This window comes from Pantherophis guttatus, chromosome 12 (genome assembly GCF_059756535.1).
Source record: "Pantherophis guttatus breed Tessera chromosome 12, ASM5975653v1, whole genome shotgun sequence".
Lineage (NCBI taxonomy): Eukaryota > Metazoa > Chordata > Lepidosauria > Squamata > Colubridae > Pantherophis > Pantherophis guttatus.
In genome coordinates this window covers 4540797-4550893 of record NC_142074.1, presented here as the reverse complement: position 1 = coordinate 4550893, position 10097 = coordinate 4540797, and the positions used below count along the sequence as shown (strand labels likewise).

At 51.8% G+C, this 10097-nt stretch overlaps 1 protein-coding gene across 1 annotated transcript; it reads left to right on the top strand.

Moving 5' to 3' along the window:
- Positions 1–525: 525 nt before the first annotated feature.
- LOC117675999 (G protein-coupled receptor 12-like) lies at positions 526–6993 on the top strand. The gene is made up of 2 exons (XM_034435105.3): positions 526–790; positions 2132–6993. The coding sequence occupies exon 2, from the start codon at positions 2134–2136 to the stop codon at positions 3241–3243; it is 1110 nt and encodes a 369-aa protein (XP_034290996.1). The 5' UTR covers positions 526–790; positions 2132–2133; the 3' UTR covers positions 3244–6993.
- Positions 6994–10097: the final 3104 nt, after the last annotated feature.

Genomic DNA, 10097 nt, shown 5'->3' with positions numbered 1-10097 from the left:
AGAAAGAAAGAAAAAGAAAGAAAGAAAGAAAGAAAGAAAGAGCCTTGATAGTACAGTGGTTTAATGCACCCTGTTATTAACACAGCTGCCTGCAATTTCTGCAGGTTCGAATCTCCCCAGGCTCAAGGTTGACTCAGCCTTCCATCCTTTCAAAGGTAGGTGAAATGAGGACCCAGTTTGTGGGGGCAATAAGCTGACTTTGTATAAATATACAAAAGGATGAAGGCTATTGCTTAATGCATTGTAAGCCGCCCTGAGTCTCCGGAGAAGGGCGGCATATAAATTAAAAAAGAAAAAGAAAGAAAGAAACCAACAGACGCTTCTCTTGCGGATAATTCCAGCCTGGCCAGTTTTGGCAGAGTTTTCCAGGAAGCCAGCCTGGCATAGCTGACCTTGGAGGAGGGGGGAGGGGGGGCGCGTCCCAGCCAGGTTATGAATGGGATTCCAGAGAGGGCCGGGCGGGGCTTCGCTTCCTACGCCGGAGCATCTGGGTCCACCTCGAGGGCGCGGGCGGGGGGCGAGCGAGCCAGGCGCCCTGCTTGCTATTCCGATCACGGGCGCCGCTGATTCACAGCCTCGGAGCCGCTCATGAATAGAAGCGGAGACTTTTGACGTCAGAGGGGAGATTTATCAGCAACCCAAAGGGCGAAGAATATTCAGAGCTGCGGGCTGCCAGCCATCCGCCGGTGCCAGGATCGCCGGCCATGCTCGCCCGGGAAGGACGCGCCGCTTGCGCCCCAGACTGAGCCAGCGGGGCGCGGGGAAGCAAGCCGGACCCGAGACTCTCCAGGTAAAAAGGAGGCTGCCCGTCGCAAGCGCCCCTCCCTCGCCCCCCGGACCCGAAGGAAGACTGCCCCGCGCCAGCCTTGTGCGGGCATCATCCCCGCACAAGCGCCGCCGGGTGGAGGGAGAGCCCGGTCCGCCGGGGCCGTTGGGCTAGCGGGTGGAGGGGAGCGTGTGGGGCCGGAGGGAAGGCTGGCCTTTCTCCGGACTTTCGCACTGCCCCACCAGCCGCCCAGCCAAAGCCGCCTCGCCCACCCGCCAGCCGTTTCCTCCGCCCGGCTGCGGGGTCTCGCGCGAGCCGCCTGGTCCCGGGCCGCCCCCCTCGCAGAGGACCCGCGGATTGCGTGCAGGGGGGGGGGCGGCGGCAAAGACCCTGGAATGGGGCGCCGGAGGGAGAGGCAGCAGCGCGTCTCCTTCCGAGCGGCTGGGGGCGAGGCGGGCGAGGGCGGGCGGCCTCTCGGGGCAGGAACCCTGCTTTCCAACGGGTCCGTTGCAGCAGCGGAGACTCAGGCGGGGCAGGGGGCGGCAGCCGCAGTGGTGGAGCGGACGCGGCGCTTTCCGTGCTGTAGATCCGAAGGGAGGAGGAGAGCCGCTCCTTTGCAGCGACCGCGCTCCAGCCGCCGCCGCGCCTCAGCAGTGAGGAGAGGCTTTAGGAAGAGCGGCGGGGGGGGGGGCGAGGAGGCTGAGGCTCCCTCCAGCCCCCGGGAAGCCCCAGCTTCAGATTCAAGAAATCGAACCCAAGATTTAAGCTCCGAACTCGGGAGAAAGCCAGCGAGGAGCTCTTGGCCATCGTGGGATGCTCTGCCTACCCTTCGGCTGCAGCTAGAAACGGAGCTGGGGATGATGTCACCGCCTCTGCATCCTCCGGGGGAGGGGAAATACCTGCTCCCCCAACTCTCCCCGAGTATTGCACTAGATATCCCAGCCCCCCAGACATGGAGCGATCCAACACTTCGCGGGGGGAGGGGGCGGTAGGGGAGGAAAGCCAAGGAAGAAAGGAAGAGGAAAAGGAGGAGAACTTGTTCCCAGGGCAAAATTTACCTTCTGGTGAAGGAAAAGGGAGCGGATCACAATGTAGAAAACGGGCTCCTTAAGGACCCCTCCCCCCAGGACCTGGAAGGCAAAAGATCCAAGGGAAGGAGCTGGGGGGGAGGGGTGTTTAACAGAATCACACAGTTGGAAGGGACCTTGAGGTCTTCTAGTCCAACCCCGTGCTCAAGCCAGGAGGCGGCTTCGGCCTGCCATTGCGGGCGATGTCGGAGGCGCAGAGAGCCCGGAGACGGCCGGGGCGTTTAGGCTCCCTCTTCCCCTCCTCCCTCTGACTCTCCCGGCCTTCTTCCTCCCGCAGCGATGTTCCCCAACCCGGCCGCCGCCGCCGCCGCCATGGAGGAGCAGCTCCGCCAGCAGCAGCACCAGCAGCAGCGGCTCCTGGTGCTCTTCAACGCCTCTTCGCTGCCGCTAGCCAGTCTCTGGCCGCCCACCCGGCTCTCGGCCGCCGCGGGCAGCCCCGCCGTCGACCTGCCGCCCGCCGCCACCGCGGCCGGAGAGGAGGCCGCAGCCCTGGCCGTGGCGGGCGCGGTGAGCCCCTGGGACATCGCGCTGTGCGCCACCGGGACGGCGATGGCGGGCGAGAACGCGCTGGTGCTGGCCGTGCTCTTCTACGCGCCCGGCCTGCGGGCGCCGCCTTTCCTGCTGATCGGCAGCCTGGCGCTGGCGGACCTGCTGGCCGGGCTGGGGCTGGTGGTCAACTTCAGCGTGCAGTACCTGGTGCAGCCGCCCAGCGAAGCGGCCACGCTGAGCGCGGCGGGGCTGCTGCTGGCCGCCTTCTCGGCCTCGGTCTGCAGCCTGCTGGCCATCACCGTGGACCGCTACCTGTCGCTCTCCAACGCGCTCACCTACCACTCGGAGCGCACGCGGACCTTCACCGCCGCCTCGCTGCTGCTGCTCTGGCTGGCCTGCCTGGCCGTCGGGCTCCTCCCGCTGCTGGGCTGGAACTGCCTGCGCCAGCCCAGCGCCTGCAGCGTCCTGCGCCCGGTCACCAGGGACAACGCCGCCGTGCTGGCCGTGGCCTTCCTGCTCCTCTTCGCCCTGATGCTGCAGCTCTACGGGCAGATCTGCCGCATCGCCTGCCGGCACGCCCAGCAGATCGCCGTCCAGCACCAGTTCATCGCCAGCGCGCAGGCCACCTCCACGCGCAAGGGCCTCTCCACGCTCTCGCTCATCCTGGGCACCTTCGCCCTCTGCTGGGTGCCCTTCGCCATCTACTCCCTGGTGGCCGACGCCTCCTACCCGGCCGTCTACACCTACTCCTTGGCCCTGCCGGCCGCCTGCCACTCGCTCCTCAACCCCATCGTCTATGCTTTCCGCAACCCCGAGATCCAGAAGTCTCTGTGGCTGGCTTGCTGCGGCTGCATCCCGGCCGGCTTCGCCTCCCGACCCAGGACGTCCAGTGATGTGTAGAGGTGGGCTGGCCCAGAGGCAGCTGGAAGCCAACACGCCCCCTCCCCTCCACTGCCGCCCCATCCCCGTTTCCTTCTGGAGTCTCTGCCGGAGGAAGGAAAGAAAACCCAGAGCAGAAACACGCGACAGCCGCCTTTCTGGGGAACGAAACCCGAGGTCGAGAGGAAAGCAATTCCAGACAGTTATTTTCTCATATCTGATTTTGCTACAACAGAGGCAAGAGGCGTCCGACTTTGGCCGGGGGGGCTCCCTGCCAAAGGAGGAGGCGGCAAGTTGGCCAAAGAGCCGTCCGCGACGGATTCAGTGGAGAGTAATTGCAAAACGAGGGTCTTTGCCCTCAAGGCCTTTTCTTGATTCATGCTAAAGTCCCTTCGCCTTTAGTGTAAAACCTGGATCTCAGGAGTGGGCCGGGTGGAGGGACCGAATGGATCCTGATTTGATTTTTTTTAAGTGATCTTTTATTGGCAGGAGGGATGATTGACAGTTCTTGTGAGATCTGCCTTCAGGATGGGGAATTGAGGGGAGAAAGGCAATAAAGGATGGGTGGTGGGGTCTTGCCCCTCTTTCACATAAGCCCAGTTTTGGGGGCTGGAGTATGTGTGGTTTGTGGGTGAAAATGCGGCCCAAGCAGCCCATCAGCTGCACCGTTCCGACTTGAGCTGGAATGTAAGATTTAAATGCTCACTCCTTCGCACGGAATACCGCCGTGGGGAAAGCGTAGGCCGTTTAACAGGGACGTCCCTCCCCCCCCCCTTTTTTTTGTTTACTCCGATCGGATTTTTCTCTGCTATGCAATATCGAAACCACCTTTCAAAACACACACACGCCACGCACGCACACACGAACACACACGCACGCACGCAGCCCACAGGCTCACGCGCGATGAGCCGAGTCGGGTTGGGATGACTGGAGCCAGCCGAAAGGGCTCCTCGCCATCCCGCTTCAGCACCTCCGGCGTCGGACAGCTCCCCGCAAGCAGCAGCAGCCGCAGGAGGCCTCCGAAGGCGCCCCCGCGAGTCCCGTTTTTATGGGGGAAACGTGATTGGGGGGGGGGAGCGTGTATTGCGCATGTCAGCCCAGCTAGAACGCGGGGCAGAGACAGAGGAACCCCCCTCCCCACATCTTTCAGTATTGCCTCCGCCTCTCAAGAAGGTTGTGTAATTCATGGGTGGGGGAGAAGGTCTGTTGAGGGACTCCTCCCCCCATTCCCAACAGTGCAAACCCATCTAGGGAGCTACAGGCCTAAAAGCACTTTAAATTCATAATGTCTCACTATGTGAGACTAAGGCAACCCCCTTTGTATTTGGAGGTACTTTTGAGATGAAGGCAGGGGGGCAAAGTAGGCTGTCTTACAATGAAAGCAAAGGGGAGAACCCGGAAACCACAAGTAGTTGGTATGACTTCTTAACTACTCTGCCCACCATCCCCGTCTGCTATTCTGATTCAAGGGAGGGCCATTCCTCTTTTAAACTGTCAGCTTGATTTAAGTCCCAACAGGCACTTGGAAAAAGAGGGACCTTCAACTTAGCCAGCATGTTCTGTCAACACAAATGTATGTGTGTAACACGTCTGAAGAGCATGTTTTGCTCAAATCTATTTTCTCTGGAATGTGAAATTAGCAAATTGCCCCCTTGTCTTTGGTTTTATTTTGACTGTGGAAAGGGATGCCTTGGGGCCATTTCATAAAGAGACAATGGTGGGGAAAATAATATTTCAGTGAATTTGCAGCCATTTCCTCTTTAGCGATTCAAAGTTTCTCATGGTGTCACCCAACCATCATTACAACCACTTGCCACCTATCTTCAGTACCGTTATTTCAGTATAATGATTGTTGGAGATGCTGTAAGTCAGTACAAGAGCCATGGTGGCACAGTGATTAGCATGCAGTACTGCAGCCTACTTCTGCTGCCTGCCGGCTGCCTGCAATTTGGCAGTTCGATTCTCACCAGGCGCAAGGCTGACTCAGCCTTCCATCCTTCCAAAGTGGGTAAAATGCAGAGCCAAATTGTTGGGGGCAATAGGCTGATTCTGTAAACTGCTTAGAGAGGGCTGTAAAGCACTGTAAAACAGTATATACATCTAAATGCTATTGCTATTGCTACAAGTAGTCCTTGTTAGGGCCAAGTTAGTTGTAACAGGGTTACTGAAGAATCCCATTACTGATATACTGTATAAACCTGTCACTTATTACATTCTGTGAGGGTGTGTGGGAATGACCTTGGCAGACAGGAGGAGGACATATTGCCCAGGCAAATGGTTGATAAGAGGCAGCTCAATCTGCAGGTTGAGAAAAAAACACAGGAAGCATTTCCTAAGGGACCTTCCCTAGTTTTCCAGAGACTAAAAGAAGAGGAAAAGAGAAATGCTTTCGGTCTTGCAAGATTCTATTTAATATAACCTTACAATTTGAAAAAATGCTAATATTCCTGCTGTACTTTTTCTCCGGACCTTCTCAAAACTTGCAAGACTGGAAGTGTTTTCCCCTCCTCCTCTAATAGGCAGCAGGCCTTCCTCCTGTCTCCCAAGATCATTCCGCATGCCCTCCCGAAATGTGACTAGTGGTAGTTGTGCAATTTCATGTGTGTGGTACAAAACTTCATATTTTACAATTTTTTGCAAACACAACCTGAAAGTTGCGTTTTCTCTGCACTAAATCATTATTCTTGCTCTACAGAAATAGCCTCTGATTTTCCTTCCTTAATCAATAGGGGACAATAGGAGTAAAAGAAGGGAGAGAAGGTATCAGCTCAAGGGAAACGCTGAGCTTTGCAGATTTTCAAAATCTAAACAAGAGTAATTTTAAAAAGTGAACTAAGCATGCTCAGTAGTGGTGGAGTGCACTACCCTAGCTCAAAGTGCTTGTCCTATTGCTCTCCAAATGTGTTGGATCACAATTCCCATCAGGTCTAGCCAGCATTCAGGTTAGAAGGTTTATAGCTCAGCACCCAGTTTGAAAAGCTGAAAATTACCTTGCCAAAAAAGTAAAGAAACAGCAAACTGAAGTTGAATTTTATCATAGAAGCAGATCTTCATTGCTTTATATTTTTTGTGTGTTTCTGAAAGGATGTCTATTTTGTATATGTCATTGACCTGCCCACCCTTACAGTGGTGTTCAAAACCCAACCAGCTTCTCTTTCCTTCCTCCTCCTTGGCCCTCTCCTCCACAGTTTATCAGGCATCTCTTGGGGACCACTCTCAATTTTGAGAGTGACTATCCCAGGCATCTGGGAAAAGAGAGAAAGCTGCCATACCATTTACATATAAACCTACCACTTCTGGAAAGTCTGGGCAGAAGAATGTGGTTCTGCCATTTGTGTCCTTACTGCCTTGGGAGGGGCCCTGGAGAAGCCAAGCTGCAGGCAAGTCAATGTCCACCCCCCCCCACCTCGCTTCAGTGCTCCTTGTTGAAGGGAGATGTGCACACGGATTCCCCAAAGGGATCAGAAACGCACCACTTGCTAGCTATCATTCCATGCTGGTTGACCCAAGGCCTTGCAATGCACTTTATGGACTATTGGGGTGGGGTGGGGGGAGAGAGCGAGAGGAAAGACACAAGAAATCAATGCTCTTCATTGCACTGCAACTCTATGGTGTATACTATTATACATTTGTCTGTTGAGAGTAAATTATTTTTATTACTGTACATACAATGTTTGTGAATTGTCCAGGAATACTTAAAAGTTATTTTGACAAATAAAATTGAAAAAGAGAGATTAAATTCTGGGCATTGTCCCTAGAAAGTGCCAAAAGGATGTTTGGTTGTTGTCTCATTTAGGTATAGACTCACTGTGGGCAAAAGTCCTGGTTATGTTCAGATGTGGAGACCTTGGTGCTCTCTCTGCTTGGTTGTTTTCTCACAGATGTTTCATTACTCAACTAGGTAACCTCATCAATGCAATCAGGAGTACTGACGATTTTACCTAGTTTGGGTAATGAAACATCTGCAAGAAAAAGACCAAGCTCAGAGAGCACCAAGGACCACAGACAATTCATCTACAAATATTCTCTTCTATTGTATTCGGATGATAGGCTGCTCAACCAACTAGCCAACCACATTTTTAGCTTGGCCTTCTATGGTGACCAAGGAAATGGGATCATTAACTGCATCATATAAAGTTAGACTTGCATCTTGAGATGTTGCTATTTGACCACTATTTCAGATTTGCTTCCTGTTCTAAAAGCTGGCACAGGATCTGACTCTGATTCATCCACCAGGGGTCCCCCAACTCCTCAGTTACAGACCAGTTTTGGTCCGTGGCCTGTTAGGAACCAGGCCGCATAGCTGGAGGTGAACAGCGGACAAGCAAAACTGTGCATGCATAGGATCTAGTTTTGCTGCCCATCTCTTCCTTCCTCCCCCCACCCTCCGGTCCTTGGAAAAATTGTCTTCCACAAAACTGGTCCCTAGTGCCAAAAAGGCTGGGGACCACTGCCATTCACCATCTATCTAAACTCTCCAGAGATGTGCAAACATCCCAGCAAAACCTCCAGGGATTCCGTCATGTGGTCACAAGTGGTCTCTTGACATTCTTGGCCACCCCCACACAGATGCCCTGAACCTCAGAAGGTTCCAAGTTCAAAAGAGCTGGTTTAGAATAAAACTGAAATTTCCATCTGCTTCACTCCAAGTTCTAGAATAAATCACTGATTTTGTCTTAGCCTCTGAACAAAATGGGCCAGTCTTGAGCAATTTATCCCATTCTCTCCCCCCCCCTCCACATACATATCTTCTAGATATTGTTTTGTAAGCTGGGATTGAGCTGCTTGGGTTAGTGCTTTGTCAAAATATTTTCGCTTCCATTCCTGGTACTTGTAGCTGAAGCTGGAAACGAGGGTGAGAAGCTTCAGGGGAAGTGTTGCCATAGCAGATGAGCAGATGGTGGAGAACCTTCTTGGGATCTGTTGTGCTGAAGACCAGATTATGACTCATCAACAGCAGTTGGACCATACCTGCTGGAGATCTTTGCTCCAAGTTTCATCTCTGAGCTCCTGTTCTATTTTCTGTTCCATTACCCAAAATGACGTAAGGGCTTTCTCTGCATTGTAGCCAAATCCTCAGGATTATTTGGGCAGAGACTGAGCCCCAGGAGCAGACGTGATGAGATGGTCCTAGGATAATGGATAAAATAATCCAGAGGTCCAGTTTGTGGCTCTCTGAGCAGAGCAGCACTAAAAGATATTAAGGCAAGGAATTGAAAGCCACACTGGGGAAAAAGGGTGCGTTTAAAATTGTCCACTAATAATGGAGAAATGACTTCTGCTAACCATTCAGTCATTTCCCCAAAACTGACTTTCAGCAGTTTTAGGGCGTCACCCACAGCCATTGTTACAATGCAGGATACGAAGCCTGTTGTCATTACTGTTATTGGCACATTGCAATGTTTGGGTTTAAGTCACTAGAGAAGAACTCTTGATCACACACTATGCCTTAGTAGTCCATGCTAAGCCTTCCGAGTCTATACTTAACACAACCTGGGGAGAAGCTCAATTTCCAGAAGCTTTTCCTCTTGGGCTGTTCCTGCTGTACCCCCCTTTTAATTGGTGGGTGATGTTCCTCAACCTCTCATAAGGCATTGTCTCCACTTCTTCCCCATCTCGACTTTTCATGCCCCGTCCTGACACTTGCCAAATTTTGATAAACCAGCAAAATCAGAAAATTCATTTTTCCCTCCTCCTCCTCCTGCTTCTATCCCTCCTCCCTCCCAGCCCCCCGTCTCACACACAGCTTGATTTCCACTGCAAAAAAAACCCCAGGGAGATCAACAACCACAGGAAATAAATACTCTTAAAATTTTAATTTTCTTTATTGTTATTGTTACCAACATGCATAAAGTGTCAACAGCTTGGATTTATTTTGCACAACATTTCCCGGGGAGAAAACAATGAAAAAAACCATAATTATTTACTAGCAGCTTTCGGCTGTTGAAATAGGGTTTTGGCTGGATTGTTTTTTTTTTTTTTTTACAGGCAGGAAAAGAAAAAAGAAAAAGAAAATCCATCTGGAACCATACAGTTTGGTCCTGTTTGGTCAGTGTTGAGTCAAGCAGAACCCACGAGGCTGGGAACAGCTGCTTTACAAATAGCAAAACTCTGTACGGCAGATAGATAGATAGATACAAGTGGCAGACATCTACTGATCTACTGACTAAATGCACGTAGTTAGAACAGCACTCCAGTACACAGCAGACGGCACTTTCGGCTACTGCAATTCGTCAGCTTTAGAAGAGTGTGAAATCAAATACTTAGAAGCAATGTGCAAACCTCCCCATGGCAAGATTTACCCGTTTCCCACCAATCGGTCCCTTTGAAGAGAAATCAAATAATATAACTTTTTCTTTTTAAATGTACTATAATCCATGACACCAGCAGAAGAAATATGAACTTGGCTCACTTGCTTTGTTGGTGTCACATTCATCCACGTTGAAAGTAGATTTTAGTAGTGATTTAAGTATGAAAAATACATGGAGACTCCCTATTTCATGTCAGCAAACTATTAGATAATAGATACATTAAATCTTGATGTCCCACCCCATATGGGAGATACCTGAATGATTGTTGCTGGAAATAAATGAAGTCAAGCTGGGAGAACCTGCAGCCCTCAGATGTTGTTGGACTTCACATCTTCCTTGTGACTCAGTGTTTCTCAACTTAGGGAAGTTTAGGAAGTGGGGACTTCTGGGAGTCGAAGTCACCCATCTTAAACTTGCCAAGGTTGGAAAACACTGCTCTGAGTGAAAGAACAGATCTATAGCTCGGATACATTGGACCTTATCAGAATCTGTAGAAGTTCAGGAAGTTAGAATAAGCAGAAGTGCCCTTTGTATCACTTTTGGTTGTACATCACTTTTATTTCT